The sequence below is a fragment of the Chiloscyllium punctatum genome, chromosome 9, assembly GCF_047496795.1.
Source record: "Chiloscyllium punctatum isolate Juve2018m chromosome 9, sChiPun1.3, whole genome shotgun sequence".
Taxonomy (NCBI): domain Eukaryota; kingdom Metazoa; phylum Chordata; class Chondrichthyes; order Orectolobiformes; family Hemiscylliidae; genus Chiloscyllium; species Chiloscyllium punctatum.
The window spans coordinates 38,186,471-38,208,844 of NC_092747.1; the positions used below are offsets into that span (position 1 = coordinate 38,186,471).

The 22,374-nt window shown below is 43.4% G+C and overlaps 1 protein-coding gene across 3 annotated transcripts in view; it reads left to right on the forward strand.

Annotated features, from left to right (window-relative positions):
- The first annotated feature begins 266 nt into the window (after window positions 1–266).
- katnal1 (katanin p60 subunit A-like 1) overlaps window positions 267–22,374 on the forward strand; it is a 47,618-nt gene continuing 25,510 nt past the window's right edge. Inside the window, exons 1-2 of one of the 3 annotated variants that reach the window (XM_072577266.1) lie at window positions 267–561; window positions 11,000–11,175. In XM_072577266.1, coding sequence (XP_072433367.1) covers window positions 11,014–11,175 — 162 coding nt within the window. In that variant the 5' untranslated portion in view covers window positions 267–561; window positions 11,000–11,013. Of the gene's footprint in view, window positions 562–4,686; window positions 6,523–10,999; window positions 11,176–22,374 lie in introns of those variants that run through there. The other 2 variants (XM_072577267.1, XM_072577268.1) reach the window with 2 other exon arrangements.

The following is a 22,374-nucleotide window of genomic DNA, read 5'->3' on the forward strand; positions in this document are numbered from 1 at the left end:
ATCAGGATTGCAGGGGGTGACCTGCTGTTTAAAAAAAAAGAAAATTAAAAACAGACAGAAAAGTGATGAAGTGAGAGTGGGTTTGCTCAACCAATGCCTATGACCCATAGTCCATCATCCTGCTGTCCCTCCCCTGGCCATGGTGACACCCTGGAATGACTTTTTCTATTTTGAAAAAAAAACCGCCTTGGAACTCGCTGGCTGATTGGCCGGTGTTTGCAGCCGCGGGGTGATTGTGACGTATTGCGGGCTTCCAGAGCTCGTGCTGTCAATGGTAACCGCCTGCCCTGGGGGCGGAGTGAAGCAGCGGCGCCGGCCTGAGGCATAGTGACCGAAAGTGTTGGTACCGGCACCGGCGGTAACACCGACCCGGAGACGGGGACCGAGACCTGCAACCTATCCACGGTCCCGCGGGTAAGGCAACGCCGTGGGTGGGGAAGGCCGCCCACAGCCCGCCCTCACACCGCCTTCCTAGGCTCCTCCTCTCCCGGCCTGGGTCTACCCGTGTCGCGCTTTCTCCTGGTACCCGGGTGAGGCCCAGCGATCGCCGCCCACTTGCAGGTCAGTCCCGGCCGAGAGGAGCAGGCGGATGCTGAAACTGAGCGGCGGGAGGATGGGTGGATGGACGGACTTGGGTGCGTGAGGGTGGGGGATGCTGTGAGACTCTGATGGCCGGGATTTGCAATGAACCCCGATCTCGGCACAATGAAGTGTAAGCAAGGAGCCGGTGTCTGGCATCATGCTGACCGTGGCTTGACGCTTTCGCGATCACCCCTCCCTAGTATTTGAAGACGCCGAGGTGCTGTTGTCCTGGGAGACGAGAATGCACTCGCTAGCTCCCAGTCCGAAAAACACGGGAAGCAGAACTGCGATTATTATTAGAACACGAAATCTGTGCACAGTATAACCGAAGCAACAACGTTTCTTAAATTCGCCCCTCCTCTTGCAGATGTATTTGAAAATAGTGATTTCCTCTGTCTGCTTCCCTGTCCTTTTGGCTGAGCATTCACCAAGTTTGTTTGAAAATGACAATAAACATGTGTGTCTTCAGAATGAAGGACTCGATATAAGAACGCAGTTCAAACCAGCAGACCGCAGACAAACAGGAGGCTGGAAGAAAGAACACATCAAGCCAGGCAGCACCAGAAGTTAATGTTTGAGGTGTATAGACAATAGGTGCAGGAGTAGGCCATTCTGCCCTTCGAGCCTGCACCACCATTCAATATGATCATGGCTGATCATCCTTAATTAGTATCCTGTTCCTGCCTTATCTCCATAACCCTTGATTCCACTATCCTTGAGAGCTCTATCCCAACTCTTTCTTAAATGAATCCAGAGACTGGGCCTCCACTACCTTCTGGGGCAGAGCATTGTGGGCGGCACGGTTGCACAGTGGTTAGCACTGCTGCCTCACAGCGCCAGAGATCCGGGTTCAATTCCCGCCTCAGGCGACTAACTGTATGGAGTTTGCACGTTCTCCGTGTCTGCGTGGGTTTCCTCCGGGTGCTCCGGTTTCCTCCCACAGTCCAAAGATGTGCAGGTCAGGTGAATTGGCCATGCTAAATTGCCCGTAGTGTTAGGTAAGGGGTAAATGTAGGGGTATGGGTGGGTTGCGCTTCGGCGGGGCGGTGTGGACTTGTTGGGCTGAAGGGCCTGTTTCCACACTGTAAGTAATCTAATCTAATTCCACACAGCCACCACTCTCTGGGTGAAGAAGTTTCTCCTCATCTCTGTCCTAAATGGTCTATTTTTAAGCTGTGTCCTCTGGTTCGGCACTCACCCATCAGTGGAAACAGGTTTCCTGCCTCCAGAGTGTCCAATCCTTTAATGATCTTATGTCTCAATCAGATCCCCTCTCATTCTTCTAAACTTCAGGGTATACAAGCCCAGTCGCTCCAGTCTTTCAGCATAAGGTAGTCCTGCCATTCCAGGAATTGACCTCGTGAACCTAAGCTGCACTCCCTCAATAGCCAGAATGTCTTTCCTCAAATTTGGAGACCAGAACTGCACAAAGTACTCCAGGTGTGGTCTCACCAGGGTCCTGTACAGCTGCAGAAGAACCTCTTTGCTTCTATACTCAATCCCTCTTGTTATGAAGGCCAATATGCTATTAGCCTTCTTCACTACCTGCTGTACCTGCATGCTTACCTTCATTGACTGGTGTACAAGAACACCCAGATCTCTTTGTACTGCCCCTTTACCTAAATCGATTCCATTTAGGTAGTAATCTGCCTTCCTGTTCTTGCCACCAAAGTGAATAACCATACATTTATCCACATTAAACTGCATCTGCCATGCATCTGACCACTCACCTAACCTGTCCATAGAACATAGAAGAATACAGCGCAGTACAGGCCCTTCGGCCCTCGATGTTGCGCCGATCAAAGCCCACTAACCTACACTAACCCACTATCCTCCATATACCTATCCAATGCCCGCTTAAATACCCATAAAGAGGGAGAGTCCACTACTGCTACTGGCAGGGCATTCCATGAACATACGACTCGCTGAGTGAAGAACCTACCCCTAACATCAGTCCTATATCTACCCCCCCTTAATTTAAAGCTATGCCCCCTTGTAATAGCTGACTCCATACGTGGAAAATGGTTCTCACTGTCAACCCTATCTAACCCCCTAATCATCTTGTACACCTCTATCAAGTCACCCCTAAACCTTCTTTTCTCCAATGAAAACAACCCCAAGTGCCTCAGCCTTTCCTCATAGGATCTTCCTACCATACCAGGCAACATCCTGGTAAACTTCCTCTGCACCCGTTCCAGTGCCTCCACATCCTTCCTATAGTATGGCGACCAAAACTGCACACAATATTCCAGATGCGGCCGCACCAGAGTCTTATACAACTGCAGCATGACCTCAGGACTCAGGAACTCAATTCCTCTACCAATAAAAGCCAGTACGCCATATGCCTTCTTCACTGTACTATTTACCTGGGTAGCAACTTTCAGAGATCTGTGTACATGGACACCAAGATCCCTCTGCTCTTCCACACTACCAAGTATCCGACCATTAGCCCAGTACCCCATCTTTTTATTACTCTTACCAAAGTGAATCACCTCACACTTAGCTACATTGAACTCCATTTGCCACCTTTCTGCCCAGCTCTGCAGCTTCTCTATATCCCGCTGTAACCTGCCATATCCTTCCTCACTGTCTACAACTCCTCCGACTTTCGTATCATCCGCAAACTTGCTCACCCAACCTTCTAACCCTTCCTCCAGGTCATTTATAAAAATGACAAACAGCAATGGTCCCAAAACAGATCCTTGCGGAACACCGCTAGTGACGGCACTCCAAGATGAACCTTTGCCATCAACTACTACCCTCTGTCTTCTTCCAGCCAGCCAATTCCTAATCCAAACCTCCAACTCACCCTCAATGCCATATCTCTGTATTTTCTGCAGTAGCCTACCATGGGGGACCTTATCAAACGCCTTACTAAAATCCATATATACCACATCTACCGCTTTCCCCTCATCTACCTCCTTAGTCACCTTCTCAAAGAATTCAATAAGGTTTGTGAGGCACGACCTGCCCTTCACAAAACCATGCTGACTATCCTTGATCACATTATTCTTATCCAGATGTGCATAAATCCTATCCCTTACAATTCCCTCTAAGACTTTGCCCACAACAGAAGTGAGACTCACTGGCCTATAGTTACTAGGATTATCCCTACTCCCCTTCTTGAACAAGGGAACCACGTTTGCTAGCCTCCAGTCTTCTGGCACTACTGTAGACAAAGAGGACACAAAAATCAAGGCCAATGGCTCTGCAATCTCCTCCCTTGCTTCCCAGAGAATCCTAGGATAAATGCCATCAGGCCCAGGGGACTTATCTATTTTCACCCTTGCCAGAATTTCCAACACCTCTTCTCTACATATCTCAAAGCCATCCATTCTACTTATTCGTGCCTCAGTATTCATATTGGCAACAATGTCCTGTTCCTGAGTGAATACTGACGAAAAGTATTCATTCAGTGCCTCCCCAATCTCTTCAGCCTCCACACGCAACTTCCCATTACTATCCTTGATTGGACCTATTCCTTCTCTAGTCATTCTTTTATTCCTAACATACCTATAGAAAGCCTTAGGGTTTTCCCTAATCCTACCAACTAAGGACCTTTCATGTCCCCTCCTTGCTGCTCTTAGTTCTCTCTTCAGGTCCTTCCGGGCTACCTTATAACTCTCAATCGCCCCTATTGAACCTTCACGCCTCATCTTTACAAAGGCCGCCCTCTTCCATTTAACAAGGGATTCCAACTCCTTATTAAACCACGGCTCCCTCACACGACCCTTTCCTCCCTGCCTGATAGGTACGTACTTATCAAGGACATTCAATAGTTGCTCCTTGAACAAGTTCCACATATCAATTACGCTCTTGCCTTGGAATCTACTTTTCCAATCCACACATCCTAAGTCATGCCTCAACGCATCATAATTTCCCTGCCCCCAGCTATAACTCTTGCCCTGTAGTACACACTTATCCCTCTCCATCACTAGAGTAAAAATCACCGAATTGTGGTCACTGTCCCCAAAGTGCTCACCTACCTCTAGTTCTAATACCTGGCCTGGTTCGTTACCCAGAACCAAATCCAGTATGGCCTCACCTCTTGTTGGCTTATCTACATATTGTGTCAGGAAACTCTCCTGCACACATTGCACAAACACTGACCCATCTAACGAACTTGAGCTATAGCTTTCCCAATCAATATCAGGAAAGTTAAAGTCTCCCATAACAATCACCCTATTACTGTCACTCTTCTCCTGAATCATCTTCGCAATCCTTTCTTCAACGATTCTGAGACTATTAGGAGGCCTGTAAAAGACTCCTAACAGGGTGACCTCACCTCTCCTATTCCTAACCTCAACCCAAACTACCTCAGATGGCAAATCTTCGTCCATCTTCCTTTCCACCGCTGTAATACTATCTTTGACAAGCAAAGCCACACCCCCCCCCCTCTTTTACCCCCACCTCTGACCCTACTAAAACATTTAAACCCTGGAACCTGCAACAGCCAATCCTGTCCCTGATCTAGCCATGTCTCCGTAATAGCCACATCGAAGTCCCAGGTACCAACCCACGCTGCAAGTTCACCTACCTTATTTCGTATACTTCTGGCATTAAAGTATTCACACTTCAAGCCACTCTTCTGTTTACAGGCACCCTCCTTTAAGATTGATGCCATATTCCTAACCTCCCTACACTCCAGGTCCTGCACCCTAAAGCTACAGTCTGGGTTCCCATGCCCCTGCAGAGTTAGTTTAAACCCCCCCCCCAAGAGCACTAGCAAACCTTCCCCCAAGGATACTGGTGCCCCTCAGGTTCAGGTGCAGACCATCCTGTTTATAGAGGTCCCACCTTCCCCAGAAAGAACCCCAGTTATCCAAGTACCGAAATCCCTCCCTCCTGCACCATCCCTGTAGCCACGCATTTAACTGTTCTCTCTCCCTATTCCTCGACTCTCTATCACGTGGCACGGGTAACAAACCAGAGACAACAACTCTGTTCGTTCTAACTCTGAGCTTCCAACCTAGCTCCCTAAAAGCCTGTCTAACATCCTCAGCACTCCTCCTACCTATGTCATTAGTGCCAATGTGGACCACGACTTCAGGCTGCTCCCCCTCCCCCTTAAGGACCCGGAAAACACGATCAGAGACATCACGTACCCTTGCACCTGGGAGGCAACATACCAAACGTGAGTCTCTCTCGTTCCCACAAAACCGCCTATCTGTGCCCCAAACTATCGAGTCCCCAATTATTATTGCTCTGCTCTTCTCCACCCTTCCCTTCTGAGTAGCGGGGACAGGCTCCGTGCCAGAGGCCTGAGCCCCGTCACTTACCCCTGGTAAGTCGTCCCCCCCACAAGTATCCAAAACGGTATACTTGTTCTTGAGGGGAACGACCGCAGGGGGTCCCTGCACTGGCTGCTTCCTCCCAGTCCCCCTCACTGTCACCCATCTATCTGCCATCTTTGGAGTTACTACTTCCCTATAGCTCCGATCTATGACCCCCTCTGCCTCCCGAATGATCCGATGTTCATCCAACTCCAGCTCCAGTTCCCTAACACGGTCTTGGAGGAGCTGGAGATGGGTGCACTTCCTGCAAGTGTAATCAGCAGGGACGTCCATGGCATCCCTCACCTCATACATGTTGCAGGAGGAACATTGCATTGCCTTCACTGCCATCCCTCTAAAGCTTAACTTTATTTTAAAACAAAACTGGGTCTAAAGAATACAACAAGCAAAATTCAGCACTTACCTACTTACCACAACGGATCTTATTATTAGGTTAGAGGAGGAGGGCGGGTGGGAGGCACTACCTCCGTAGTGCCTCGGGTTCTTCAGCTGCGCGCTTTTAAAGGGGAAACAAACCTACCCAGGTAAGCTTACGCTCAACTGCTTCCGGGTCTCGGCTGCCTCTCTGGTCGTCGTCACTTCCCCCTGCTGCTCCCGCTCTTTCTGTGAAGAGAGAGTGAAAAAAAAACACCGCTGCCCGCTACCGGTAAGTACTTTTAAAACAAACAATCTTACCTTAGCTGCTGCTCGCACTCAAAATGTAATCTCCTAACATCCTCCTCACATTTCACCCTGCCACCCAGCTTAGTGTCATCAGCAAATTTACTAATATTATTACTAATACCATCTTCTATATCATTAACATATATTGTAAAAAGCTGCGGTCCCAGCACTGATCCCTGCAGTACCCCACTGGTCACTGCCTGCCATTCCGAAATGGCACCGTTTATCACTTTGTTTCCTATCAGCCAACCAACTTTCACTCCAAGTTGGTACTTTCCCCCAATACCATGCGCCCTAATTTTGCTCACTAACCTCCTATGTGGGACTTTATCAAAAGCTTTCTGAAAGTCCAGGTACACTACATTTACTGGATCTCTCATCCATCTTCAGAGTTACATCCTCAAAAAATTCCAGAAGATTAGTCAAGCATGATTTCCCCTTCATAAATTCATGCTGACTCTGACCTATCCTGTTACTGCTATCCAGATGTGTCATAATTTCATCCTTTTATAATAGTCTCCAGCATCTTTTCCACCACTGAGGTCAGACTAACTTGTCTATAATTTCCTGCTTTCTCTCTCCCACCTTAAAAAGTGATACAACATTAGCCACCCTCCAATCCGCAGGAACTGATCCCGAATCTATCGAACTCTGGAAAATAATCACCAATGCATCCACGATTTCTTGAGCCACCTCCTTCAATACCCTGGGATGTAGACCATCAGGCCCCAGGCACTTATCACCCTTCAGACCTAACAGTCTCTCCAACACCAATTCCTGGCAAATATGAATTCGCTTAAGTTCAGGTCCTTCAGCCACTGTTACCTCAGGGAGATTACTTGTGTCTTCCCCAGTGAACACAGATCTGAAGTACCAATTCAATTCTTCTGCCATTTCTTTGTTTCCTGTAATATATTCCCCTGTTTCTGTCTGCAAGGGCCCAATTTTAGTCTTAACCATTTATTCGCCTTTCACATACCTAAAAAAGCTTTTACAATCTTCCTTTATATTTTTGGCTAGTTTACCTTCGTACCTCTTTTTTTTTCTCTGCGTATTTCCTTCTTAGTAATCCTCTGTTGCTCTTTAAAAGCTTCCAAGTCCTCCGTTTTCCCACTTCTCTTTGCTATGTTATACTTTTTCTCTTTTAACTTTATATGTTTCTTAACTTCCCTCGTCAGCCACGGCCACCCATGCTTCCTCCTAGGATCTTTCTTCCTTTTTGGAATGAACTGATCCTGCATCTTCTGCATTATACACAGAAATATCTGCCATTGTTCCTCCACTGTCATCCCTGCTAAGGTATTGCACCATTGAACTTTGGCCAGCTCCTCCCTCATAGCTCCATAGTTCCCTTTATTCAACAGAAATATAGTCACTTCCGATTGTACCCTCTCCCCCTCAAATTGCAGATTGAAGCTTATTGCATTATGGTCACTACTTCCCAATGGCTCCTTCACGTAGAGGTCCCTGATCAATTCTGGTTCGTTGCACAATACCAGATCCAGAATTTCCTTCTCCCTGGTAGGCTCCAGCACCAGCTGTTCCATGAATTCATCTCGGAGGCACTCCACAAAGTCTCTTTCTTGAGGTCCAATACCATCCTGATTCTCCCAGTCTACCTGCATGTTGAAATCCCCCATAACAACTGTAGTAAAATCTTTGCGACAGGCCAATTTCAGCTCCTGATTCAACTTACATCCGACATCCAGACTACTGTTTGGGGGCCTGTAGATAACTCCCAAGAGGGTCTTTTTACCCTTAGAATTTCTCAGCTCTACATTCCCCTGATTCTAGGTCCCCCCCCCCCCCCACGCAAGGGACTGAATATCATCCCTTACCAACATGGCCACCCCACCCCCTCTGCCCGTCAGTCTGTCCTTATGATAGCACGTGTAGTCTTGAATATTCATTTCCCAGGCCCTGTCCACTTGAAGCCATGTCTCAGTTATCCCCACAATATCGTATATGCCAATTTCCAAAAGAGCCTCAAGCTCATCCATCTTATTTCTAATGCTTCGTGCATTCATGTATAGTATTTTTAATTTGTTACTGCCCTCATCCTTCCCATCAACTCCTATTTCACTCAACCTTACAGCATGATCCCTTTTTGAGTTTTCTGCCTCATTGATACAGTTGTCTTTCTTGACTTCCCTTGTTCTAACTTTCCCTTCAATTTCTTTCTAAAACATCCAGTTTGTCCCCTCACCCCACTACTTAGTTTAAACGTAGCTGTGCTGCAGTAGCAAACCTGCCTGCCAGAATGCTGGTCCCTAACCTATTAAGGTGCAAACCGTCTCTCTTGTATAATTTATGTTTACATACCCCAGTGATCCAAGAATTTAAATCCTTGCTTCCTGCACCAGTTCCCCAGCCACACGTTCAAGTCCATTATCACCCTGTTTCTGGCCTCACCAGCCTGAGGAACTGGAAGCAAACCGGAGATAACCATCTTGGACATCCTGCTTTTCAGTCTTCTTCCCAGTTCTTCGAAGCTCCGCTGTAGTATGTTCCTCCTCTTCTTCCTGACATCATTGTGCCGACATGTACCACCACCTCTGGCTCTCACCTTCGTCCTTGAGGATTTCCTGCACTTTGTCTGTGATGTCTTTCACCCTGGCCCAGGAAGGCAACACACCATCCTTAAGTCCCCCCTGCTGCCACAAAAACCCCGGTCAGTTCCTCTCACTATGGAGTCCCCTATTACCACGGCTTGCTGTGTTCTTCCACCCTCCTGCTTGTCTACTTTGGATTCCAGCTTCAGCAGTTTTTTTTTGTCTCTCACTTTACACCCTCTGTAGACTTGGTATCCAACATACTGCTTGGGGTCCAAAACTCGTACCAAATCCCTTTATCCTTCGCCCTATGCAGATCTATGATCGACAAACTCAATTTTTAAAAATCCCATTAATGTTTTCATGTCCTGCATGGCTTCACCATGTCTTTCTCTATCTCCTGAAGTTTGGCGGTTAGCTTTTATAATCAGTTTGGATGTTCCCAAAAGCTAGCTTTTGTACTGTCTTTTCACCCTCCTTATTCAATTGATATGACCTCTTTTGCTGAAAATGAAACTCTTCCCAAACCTCAATTCTGCTTTTGTTTTAGGCCAATTTGTATGCCCCTTCCTTGGATCTTATATGACCCTCATTTCCTTTTTTTTTAGCCCTGATTGGGCTACCTTTCACAGTTTAATTTTGTGCCACCAGGAATAAATAATTGTCGTAGTTCCTCCATTCTCTTCAACTGTTTGCCATTGTCTATCCAAAGTCATCACTTTAAGTAACATTCCCCAATTTATCCAAGCCAGCTTGTGTCACACAGCATCCTAGTGAGCTTTGTTTAGACTTGGGGCTCTAGTCTCAGAACTAACCATGCCGCACTCTAACTTAACGAAGAATTCTGTCATATGGTCACACTTTCCAAGGGACCTTACATTGCTAGACTGATAATTATTCTTTTATGATTACACAATACCCCTTCTAGAATGGCCTTTACTGTCATTGGTTCCTCAATATGTTGAAGCTAAAAAACCAACCCATACAACATTCCAGGAATTCCTCCTTTATGATATTGTTATTGATTTGGTTTGCCCCTTCTGTGTGCAGATTAAAGTCACCCACAATTACAGCTGTAACTTTATTGCTTTCATCTCTAATTTTCCATTGAATGCCTTACCCAATATTACCACTAGAGTTTGGGTGTCTATTTACAAGCCCCGTGATCATTTTCTGCTCCTTGGTGTTTAAGTTCTACAGTATGGATTCTACTCATTGGTAGCAGACACTTTAAATGATCAGAGATACCACATATCTTGTAGGTTCAACTACATTTTTTTTGCTGCATTTTTTACTGATCCTGACACAGTAAAGGTAATAGAAGGCTTCAGGGATTTTGAAGTTATGAAATGTTCCTGAGAGAATGACTAGGAAAAACTTTTCTTGTAGAAATCAGGAGGAAATATGTCTTATCAATTTTAAAGTTGCCACTAAAAAGGGGAAATGGAGATCTGAAGAGAGAAATATTTTTAAACAGAATGTTGTTGGAGGTGGATGAAATGCTTTTTTGAGGATACACAAATGCATTTATTAAGAGAAAATTGGATAAATATTTGGAGGGGAGGAAGACTCTAGATTATGAGAAGTGAAGAGTTTGGTGTGATTAATTTTGGATTGCCTATAAACAGGTGATACTGGAGTGATGGCTGGGACTCCAACTGCTATCAATATCTCCATTTCTCAGGTTATTGCTTGTAATTAATCAATGTCATGAAGTGAATATTGTAAATTAAAATCAATCAAGTTAATCTTGTAATTTCTAAAACAAAGTACCTTTTAAACTGATGGTAGTGACTAAAATTCAAGACTTTGTTAAACTTTGTGGGGCAAGTAATTTTAAAAAAATGTTCTTATGCATATGCATGGATTCCAAAGCATGTTCAATTCTCTAGTATTTTCATCTTTCAGGAGCGTGGAGCAACATGAGTTTAGCAGAAATTTATGATAATGTGAAAAAAGGGAGGGAATATGCCCTTTTAGGAAACTATGATTCTTCAATGGTTTACTACCAAGGGGTAATCCAGCAGATTCAGAAACACAGTCAGTCAATCCGAGATCCAGCATTAAAGGTGAAATGGCAGCAGGTATGGCTATCAAATTTTCTGCTCACCCTATATTTTCTTGGCGTATGTGTTTACACATTTGCTGGCTAGCTTTTTTTAAATCTCAATTTCACTATTGTTTACTAAAGGAGGTGAGGTGAAGAAGACATTTTAAAATCAAAATATTTGGAGATCAGGAAATGTTTGTAGTTCCTACTATTCAAGCACTGACTTGAGAATTGTTTATTCCCAAATGATTTTTGAATTTTAATGTTTGTACCTTATCAAATAACACATCTCTTGATTAAAATACATATGTCCTACTTCAGTTGCTTAATATGATGTTAAACAATATTGGTAGGTTTGTGCTGAAATAAGTAAAATTAGTTAAATTGAACGTAAAGATGAGGGTAGAAATCTAGATGGGGAAATAAGATCACATTTGACATGCAGCATTGGGGGACAAGTGTATAAAATAAATCAGTGGGAGGTATTGGTGCAGTGGGCGCATCACTGGACAAATAGACTAACGTTGTAAGCAATGGGTTTAAATCCCACCACAGCAGATGGTAAAATTCGAAAGTTGTTCTAGTAGTACAGTGGTAGTGTCCTTACATCTAAGCCAGAAGGTCTAGGTTCAAGTGCCATCTGCCCCAGCAGTGTGTAATGACGTGTCTGAACAGGTTAATTAGAAATATCTATGAATTAAATAAATTAGTAAAGGAATTGGGCAATAAATGATTTACTAGTTATTATTTTACAGCTTCACCTTTTATGGGACCACACTGTGTGCTTTTATCTGTACCTAATGTTTTGAGCAGGTTTCAAAACTCATGATCTCTCACTTCACTTCCACAATGATCTTTGGACTCTGAGAATTCACTTTGAGCCTCCTTTTATTTTCTTTATTTAGATGCTGCTCCTTGATAACATTATATAGAAGCTGACCTCAAGATATATGCAAAAAGTCATAGAGTCATAGAGATGTACAGCACGGAAACAGACCCTGCGGTCCAACTCATCCAGATATCTCGACCTAACCTAGTCCAGCTTGCCAGCACCCAGCCAGATATCCCTCCAAACCCTTTCTATTCATATACAGTGAAAACTTGATTATCTGAATAAGATGGCTGGGCACTATTTCGTTCAGATAATCGATTATTCGGAAAATCCATTAACAACCTTTCCTCTGGGGCTTGGAGTTTTAAAGTCTGCTCCCCGTTCAGGAGACTGCAGCAACACAGTGTGTGGGACCCCGCTCCCAACCACGTCCAACCCTGCCCCCCAGCACAAAGCGCAAGAGCCTATGACCACACCCCGTCCACCCCCAGCCCCTCTCCGGGGCAGCCGGAATGCACACCAACAATAAGACTACTGCTGTTGCAGTTGCCTTTGTGGGGTAAGTCTCCAAATAGCACACAGCCACAGCCACACATATGACATTTTACTGCAAATGTTTGACAGGTTCCCTGTACAGGGCAATGTTGGAGAGATTATTCCTGGGGGGAGGTACACCCCTCTGTAGAGCTCCAGGGAGAGAGAGAGAGAGAGAGACATTAGTCATTTGGAGGCGGTGCCTGTTTAATCACTGTAAACAAAAGATGCGATCACTGCTGGAAACACATCTTTGATGTAATGTTTCTATCGAGACCTCGAGATCCCCTTTGGATAATCTGATTTTTGAATAATTGGTATTCGGATAATCGAGTTTCCTCTGTACCCATCCAGATGCCTTTTAAGTGTTGCAATTGTACTAGCCTTCACCACTTCCTCTGGCAGCTCATTCCATGCACATACCATCCTCTGTGTGAAAATGTTGCCCCTTAGGTCCATTTTATATCTTTCTCTTCTCTCCCTAATCTATGTCCTCTAGTTCTGGATTCCCCCACTCCAGGGAAAAGACCTTGTCCATTTATCCTATCCATGCCCCTTATGATTTCATAAACCTCTATAAGGTCACCTTTCAGCCTCCTACGCTCCAGGGGAAATAGCCCCAATCTATTTAACTTCTCCCCATAGCTCAAATCCTTCAACCCTGGCAACATTCTTGTAAATCTTTTCTGAACCTTTTCAAGTTTCACAACATCTTTCTGATAGGAAGGAGACCAGAATTGCAGGCAATATTCCAAAAGTGGCCGAACGAATGTTCTGTGCAGCCACTCCTATACTCAATACTCTGACCATTAAAGGAAAGCATACCAAACGCCTTCTTCACTAACCTATCTACCTGTGACTCTACTTTCAAGGAGCTATGAACCTGCACTCCAAGGTCTTTTTGTTCAACAACACTCCCCAGGACCTTACCATTAAGTGCATTTGACCAAATATGTTTCAACAATCTAATTTGGTATGGCTACAGGGTAACAGAAGAACTAGTGTACATTCCCAGTGGCATACTGCATTTAATCACGATTTAAGGATACAACCTTTCTTTTATTAAACCTTAATATTTTTATCTCCTCACTATTTAGATTTTGCCAGTTTTTAAAAAGATTAAAATTGGTACTTTTCTACTATTCATTCCCAGATGTGAAGCACAAAAAACTAGGTTGCAACTTTTTGTATTGCTGTTAACATAATTCCAAACTGAAAAATGAACAATAAATAACATTTTTATTTACAATGCTTGTAAGGTGATTGCTCTGAAAATAAAGTGACTCATAGTTATTACATTTTCTAACTTGGAAATTTTGTTACCGAGAAAGGGAAACCAATGACCCCGCATCATTTTTTCCACTACTTCCTACAATTGATAATTCAATATCAAAGTACAGAAGTTGATCATTTCCAGCTGTCCTTCACTTTAAGGACAGTGTCTACTTCAAGTCATGAGTTTCCGTCACAGGTCTTCATATGGCTGAGCAATGTGATTTTTTCAGCCAGTGGACCTTTCAGCCGATGCATGTTTCCCAATAGCTAGTGAGATGCAGAGAGAATAAAAACCAACCTGATGAAGGGCCCAATGCCCAAAACGTCAACTCTTCCTCTCCTCGGCTGCCGCCCAACCTGCCCTGCCCCCCTCCAGCATCACACTCTCGACAAAGTCCATCCAGTTTGTCTATGGATCCTAGGATCTCAAATAGCTTTGTCCTTCCCAAATCATGTGTCAGTGCATTTCAGATCAGCTGGTCATCACCAACACACTATTCTACCAAAAAGGCAAGCTCAAGACTTCTTGGAAGGCATCTATGGCATCTGCAGTCATTGTTTTTACCTACATGATTGACTACGTCATCAATTTATCCTGAGACCAAAAGGATATCCTCATTACCAGAGCAATGATCTGTGCAGGAGAAAGTGAGGACTGCAGATGCTGGAGACCAGAGTTGAAAAATGTGCTGGAAAAACACAGCAGGCCAGGCAGCATCTGAGGAATAGGAGAATCGACGTTTCGGGCATATGCCCTTCTTCATCTGTGCAGCGGAGTGATGGACAAACTACTAGCTCATCCACTCTTCAATGTCCAGCAAATACCACAAGCAACAGCTGAAGACTAAGAAACAGCTCAGAAAAAAAAAACTGAATGTTGAGTGGCTTCAAGAGCTGAGCAGATTAGTAACTGTCCAACAATGTCTTCACCAAAATCTTATTGGAATGGAAGAAATCTAAAAAGAGCTAAAAACAGTCATTATCTCATGTTGTGAAGGACTAGAAAACACTAGTGCAACAAGAATGACATCATCATTGAAGACCTCATCAACAAGAGGAAAGTTCTCCATGCCTGGCAAATCATCATAAGTGGGGAAAAGAGGAGAACTCAAATAGCAAAGGCAGAGTTACAAAGGAGAACAGGGAAATCAAATATCAGTGGTAGACTGAGAAAACAAAGGAGCTGCAGCTTTTGCTGACAAGCTTGATGCCTTGGGTTTCTTCAGTGCCAAGCCAATAACACCCTTGCTCTCAAACTCGTACAGAGTAAGGATGGAACATCTGGAGAAAACACTTCACAGAAATCCTAAACCATGACAAAAAATTGACAAGAATGCATTTGAGGAAATCTCATCAACTCTCCAAAGATAATCTTGGACAAAGATAATTATTGTCCACACATTCCCAGCTCATCTAAAACTCAACTGGCTGATCTGAGTCAGGTCTTGCTTGCTGAGCACCCTGGGTTTAGTGATCTTCACCGATGTCTTGTTTACTTCAAATTCTTCTAGTGTCAACCTAAATTCTTGCACTGTACTCCAGGCTAAATCTTCCTTTGTTGTCCAACTCTGGTCGTCTTCATATTCATCTTCTCCTTAATCTCACCATTAATTGCAGTGTCTTTCAACCACCTGAATGTCATTGTCATTGTTCCTTAATGAGTTTTGATTTTTTAAAATTATTCTTTTAAAAACCTCCTTAAGATTAATTTTCTCAGTCATTCTTTGCTTCATTGCTTTATTTCTCCTGTGAAGAAAAGGAATAGCTCTCATTTATGTTGTGCTGTTAATTCAGAGGTAGGAAGAAAGATCTGTCATCAAGCTGAAGAAGGAATGAAGAAGGCCATAAGATATTCAGTCCAATGAGTCTGCTCCTCCATTCGATCATGGCTGATGTGTTTCTTAACCCTGTTCTTCTGTCTCGTCCCCATAATCTTTGGTCCCCTCACTAATCAAAAACCTTGCTATGTGTGTCTTAAATACTCTCAATGATGGCCTCCACTGCTTTTTGTGGCAGTGAGTTCCACAGATTCATCCCCTCTGGTTGAAGAAATTCCACCTCAGCTCCATTCTAAAGGGTTGCCCTTTCATTCTTCAGGCCCTAGTCTCCCCTACTGGTGGAAACATCTTCCCTACAGCCACCCTAGCCAGGTGCCTCTGTGTTGTCAGTTTCAATCAGTTCTCGCCATATCCTTCTAAATTTGATTGAAGGCCAGGGTTAGAGGAAAACTGGTGAGTGGGGAAGTATTAAGGGATGAAGTGAAAATTAGCTGACAGACAAGTGAAACTTGGTGTACAATAAGAGAAGGACAGGAGAATTCATAATGCTAGAATTAATGGAGGATGGGGATTTAATAGAGCATTTATTCTTTTTAGTGACAAACATTTGAATGAGAGTTTCAGCAACAGATATGGGCAATGTCATGGAGGTGGAGGTGAAAGTGAAAGTAGATTAAAGTAGGTTGTCGTTGTAATGGAAAAGATGTGGGTCAGGAATTCAGGTTTGAGTCAGCTAGGTTGGCTTAGAATGTTTTATGCCACTAATTTGATGGCATAGAAACGTGAGTTTTTGATGTTTTAGGTGTGCATAGCGAAATAGGATGCTTTTACTAAATGTTCTTACTGGCACTTGATTAAGTATTTTAAGATGAGAACACAATTTAACAAAAAATCCCTTTCCCCATCTTGTCAAATGCTTTGCTGTAGATGATGATTAATGAAGTTAACATCAGGCATCACTCGTAAATTGTTATGATTCCAACACACACAAAGTAAACCAATGTTGCTAAATATATTAAGATAGTTTAGACAAAGAATAAAACAAGTTTTATCATATTTCCCAACACTATCCTTTACAGATACTCAATCCAAGACTAATATCAGTCCTATTTCAGCTCTTTAATTTCTTACTTAAATTCTTAGCAACTTTCGTCCTTGAATTGCTGATATGGCTGTCAGCAAGTCTGTTGATGTGAACCATTTTTCAATTTCGATAGCATAAACCCCCTAGTTCTAATACCTCAAAGACTCCCATACAAAGTTCTCACAGCTTGAAAGTCTCTTAAACTGACACCGTTCTGTCAGGGTACTGGTTCCCTTGAACTGAGAATTTTATACACCTGCTAGGATGAAACTGTTCTTCCTTCTGAACTGAAGTCAGAAGTCTTAACTAGTGGCTTCTGATCTATCATCGTCTCGACCATTAATACTAGTGAGAATCTGCTAGGCACCTGACTTTATCAAATGCCTTTTTTGGATAAGATATATTTAGGTAATTTTCCAAATGACGTTGTGACCTTTTAACAATAAATAATCTTCAAAGAAGTGAAACCATACATCTGCCTCTCTTCTAAGATTTCAAATTCCCAAATTAAATATATTGTATATCTTTTTATCGCAATGATGGGTTTGTTCATTTGTGGTGATGCAACATTTTCAGTGCAAATTAGTAGGATAACAATGAGAAGAAATCCTCTTTTTTTTTAAGTATTTGAAATATGTAAGCCAATTGTAAGGATTTGTTCTATTGGTTAAAATGAACTAGTTTGGCAAAAATCATAGATCAAAGCTGGTACTAAGTCAGTCTAAATGGCTGCCATAAACTATTTAGGAAGATGGTTATGGTTAATGGCGATCAATTATAACAGCTCTTTGACATCTCTGCAGGAGTTCCTTAGGACAGTGTCCTAGGCCCAACCATCTTCAGCTGCTTAATCAGTGACCTTCCCTCCAACATAAGGTCAGAAGTGGGAATGTTCGCAGCTTACACTGCAGAAATTAACCAACAATTCTTAAATTGGAGATATTGTGGATAGCGAAGAAGGATCCTGATCAGATGGGCCAATGAGCTGAGGAGTAGCAAATTGAGTTTAATTTAGATAAATGTGAAGTACTGCATTTTGGAAAAGCAAATCACAGCAGGGCTTGTACACTTAATAGTAAGGTCCTGGGGATTGTTGCTGAACAAAGAGACCTTGGAGTGCAGGTTCATAGTTCCTTGAAAGTAGAGTCGCAGATAGATAGACAGGTAGATAGGATAGTGAAGAAGACATTTGGTATGCTTTCCGTTATTAGACAGAGCATGGAGTACAGGAGTTGGGAGGTTATGTTGCGGCTGTACCAGACATTGGTTAGGCCACTTGTGGAATATTGTGTGCAATTCTGGTCTCCATTTGGAAGCATGTTGTGAAATGTAAGTGTTCAGAAAAGATTTACAAAGATGTTGCCAGGGTTGGAGGGTTTGAGCAGGGAGAGGCTGAATAGGTTGGGCCTATTTTCCCTGGAGTGTTGGAGACTGAGGGGTGGCTTTTATAGAGGTTTTTTAAAATCATGAGGGGCATGGATAGGACAAGGTCGTCTCCCTGGGGTGGGGAGTTTAGAACTAGAAGGCATCGGTTTATGGTGATAAGGGAAAGATATAAAAGGGACCTAAGGAGCAACTTTTTCACGCAGAGAGTGGTGTATGTATGGAATGAGCTGCCAGAGGAAGTGGTAGAGGGTGGTAGAATTGGATTCTGGATTAGTGGTGCTGGAAGAGCACAGCAGTTCAGGCAGCATCCGAGAGCAGTAAAATCGACATTTTGGGCAAAAGCCCTTCATCAGGAATAAAGGCAGAGAGCCTGAAGCGTGGAGAGATAAGCTAGAGGAGGGTGGGGATGGGGAGAAAGTAGCATAGAGTACAATAGGTGAGTGGGGGAGGGGATGAAGATGATAGGTTGGGGGCGGGGGGAGGGTGGAGTGGATAGGTGGAAAAGAAGATAGGCAGGTAGGACAAGTCATGGGGACAGTGCTGAGCTGCAAGTTTGGAACGAGGGTGAGGGGGGGGAAGGGGAAATGAAGAAACTGTTAAAGTCCACATTGATGCCCTGGGGTTGAAGTGTTCTGAGGCGGAAGATGAGGCGTTCTTCCTCCAGACGTCTGGTGGTGAGGGAGCGGCGGTGGAGGAGGCCCAGGACCTCCATGTCCTCAGCAGAGTGGGAAGGGGAGTTGAAATGTTGAGCCACAGGGCGCTGTGGTTGATTGGTGCGGGTGTCCTGGAGATGTTCCTTAAAGCGCTCTGCTAGGAGGCGCCCAGTTTCCCCAATGTAGAGGAGACCGCATCGGGAGCAATGGATACAATAAATGATATTAGTGGATGTGCAGGTAAAACTTTGTGGTAGAATTGCAACATTTAAAAGGCATCTGGATAGGTATATGGATAGGAAGGGTTTAGAGGCATATGGGCCAAGTGCTGGCAAATGGGACTAGATTAGATTCAGATATTTGGTAGGCTTGGATGAATTGGACTGAAGGATCTGTTTCTGTGCTGTACATCTCTGACCGTATAAACAGTACCTTCCAAATCCACAACCAGTTCCGTATGGAATGGCAGGGCAGCAGATACCTAAAAACACTATTGCCTAGAAGTTTCCCTTCAAGCCAGTCTCTGTCCTGACTTGAAAATGTATCACCATTCCTTTACTGTTGCTGGGTCAAAGTCCTGGAATTTCCTCCCTAATGGCATTGTTGATTTACCTAAAGCATATGTTTTGTAGTGTTGAATGTGGCAGCTCAGTACCACTTTCAAGGGAAAGTCTGAATGGAGAAAGTCATGCTGGAGAATAAAGAAATTTTACCTGTTGACTGATGAGATGACCATGCAAGTCTTTGCATTTGAAAAATACCATCTTTTTCCTATGTCCAGAAAAGTACAGCAGGTTTTATATTTGACATGTCCCATATTTCTGTTTGAATATGACATGAGATTTATTTTTGTTGATAATTTGCTTTATTTATCCCTCTTCCATTATCAGCTGGGTTAAAAGCTTAATTTGGTTATATTAATTTTGACTTACCAAAATAATTGGGAGGGAGTGGTGCCTATTGACGTAAGAATATATTAGGAATAAGAGCAGGCCATTTCACCTTTGAGCCTGCTATGCCATTCATTAGGCTCATGGCTAATTGACATTCCTCATGTCCACTTTTCTGTCTTCCCTTCATAACTCTTGAATCTCCGACTGAACAAAAATCTATCTGTGCCTTAAATATACACCATACTCTGCCCGCAGCTCTCTATGGTAAGGAGTTCCAAAGACAATTGATGTCTGGAGAGATCTCCTCAACTCAACCTTTTAATGCAAGTCCTTAATTCTGAGAATGTGCCATTTGGTCCTAAACTCTGCCATGAGGGGGAACATCCTCAGCATTAAACTTGTCAAACCTCTTAAGAATCTTATACATTCTTGTGAGACCACTTCTCCCTATTCTAAACTCAAGTGAGTACAGTCTCAACCTGTTCAGTCTTTGTTTATAAAATAATCCCTCCATATTAGGGATAATCCAAGGGTGTCTTCTCTGAACTGCTTCCAATGAAATTATATCTTAAGTGGACCAGCACTGCTGTCAGTATTCTAGATGTGATCTCTCCAATCTTGTGCTGTTGCACTAAGACCTTCATACTCTTAAACTCCAATACCCTTGAACATTCCATTACACTCCAACATTCCATTAGCTTTCCTATTTACCTGCTACAACTGTATTGTGTTTTGTGCACAAGGAGCCGTAAGTCCCTTTGTTGCAGCTTTCTGCTATAGTTTTTCTCTGTTTAAATAATCTGTTATTTTTGTTCTCCATTCAAAAATGAACAACTTTGAGTTTTCCTACAACATACTCCATTTGCAACTTGTTGCAGTCCCTGCACTAATCCCTGTGGAACCCTACTGGTCACTGATTGCCAACCTGAGAAAAAGCCCCTTATCCCCATTTGCTGTTTCTTGCCCCAGAGCTATTTCTCTATCCATGCCAATACACTACCTCCAACACTGTGAGCTCTCATCTTCTGACTTAACCTTTTATGAGATATGTTGTTGAATGCCTTCTGAGAGTCAAAATACAACACATTTATTGGTTAACCTCTGTCCACTCTGATTGAGACTTCCATGAAAATCTAATAAATTAGTCAGACACAATTTCTTTTTTATGAAGATGTGCTAACTCTGCTTGACTAGATTATGATTTTCAAAATGTTCTGCTATTAGTTCCTTGATAACTGATTCCAGTACGTTTCCAGCAACAAATGTTAGGCTAATCAGCCGATAGTTACTTGTTTTTTTGCCTCCATCCTTTTTGAATAGTCATGTCATGTTAGTAGTTTTCCAATCCTCTGTTTTTTTTTTTCTGGAATACAATAATTTTTGAAAAATTACAACCAATGCATCATGCTCTGTAAGAACATAAGAACTAGGAGCAGGGGTAGGCAATTCAGCCCCTAAAGCCTACTTTGCCATTTGATACAATCATGGCTAGTCTTATCTCGGCCTGAACTCCACTTTCATGCCTCCTCTGCATAAGCCTTCACCCCATTAATAATTAAAAATCTGTCTAAATTTATTCAATGTACCAGTATCCATCACACTGTAGGATAGTAAATTCCCCAGATACATGACCATTTAGAGAGAAGTAATTTCTCCTCATCTGTATTTTAAATCTGCTACCCCTTATCCTAAATATATGACCTCCTTTTTCGATTGCCAAACATGACGAAACATCTTTTCTATGTCTACTTTGCCTACCCCCTTTATCATTATCAATATCTCCATTTGATTTCTCATTTTTCTAGATGGGACAGAGAATAGGCCTAAACTGCTCAATCTTCATTCATAAGACAAATCCCATTTCTTTGGAATCAATCCAGTGAGCCTCCTCTGAATTGCCTGCAATGCAGCAACATCCTTCCTCAAGTAACGGGACTGTAATTGTATGCAGTATTCCAGGTGTGCTGTCACTAATGCTCTGTAGAGTTGCAGCAAACTTTCCTACTTTTATACTCTTCTCCATAAATGTGAAAATTCAGTTTGCCTTTCTGTTTTCTGCTGCACCTGCATACTGGTTCTCTGTGATTCATGCATGGGGCCACCCAGGTCCAGATGCTGCTGCACTGAAACAGTAAGGTTTCGCTCCGTTTAGAGATAAGTTGTCACAGAGTCATAGAGATGTACAGCATGGAAACAGACCCTTCGATCCAACCCATCCATGCCGACCAGATATCCCAACCCAGTCTAGTCCCACGTGCCAGCACCTGGCCCATATCGCTCCAAACCTTTTCTAATCATATATCCGTCCAAATGCCTCTTAAATGTTGCAATTGTACCAGCCTCCACCACAGCCTCTGGCAGCTCATTCCATACACATACCACCCTCTGCGTGAAAAAGTTGCCCCTTAGGTCTCTTTTTATATCTTTCCCCTCTCACCCTAAACCTATGCCCTCTAGTTTTGGACTTCCCGACCCCAGGGAAAAGACGTTGCCTATTTACCCTATCCATGCTCCTCATAATTTTGTAAACCTCTGTAAGGTCACCCCTCTGCCTCCGAAGCTCCAGAGAAAACAGCCCCAGCCTGTTCAGCCTCTCCCTATAGCTCAATCCCCCAACCCTGGCAACATGCTTGTAAATCTTTTCTGAATCCTTTCAAGTTTCACAACATCTTTCCGATAGGAAGGAAACCAGAATTGCACACAACAGTGGCCTAACGAATGTCCTGTGCAGCCGCAACATGACCTCCCAACTCCTGTACTCAATACTCTGACCAATAAAGGAAAGCATAACAAACGCC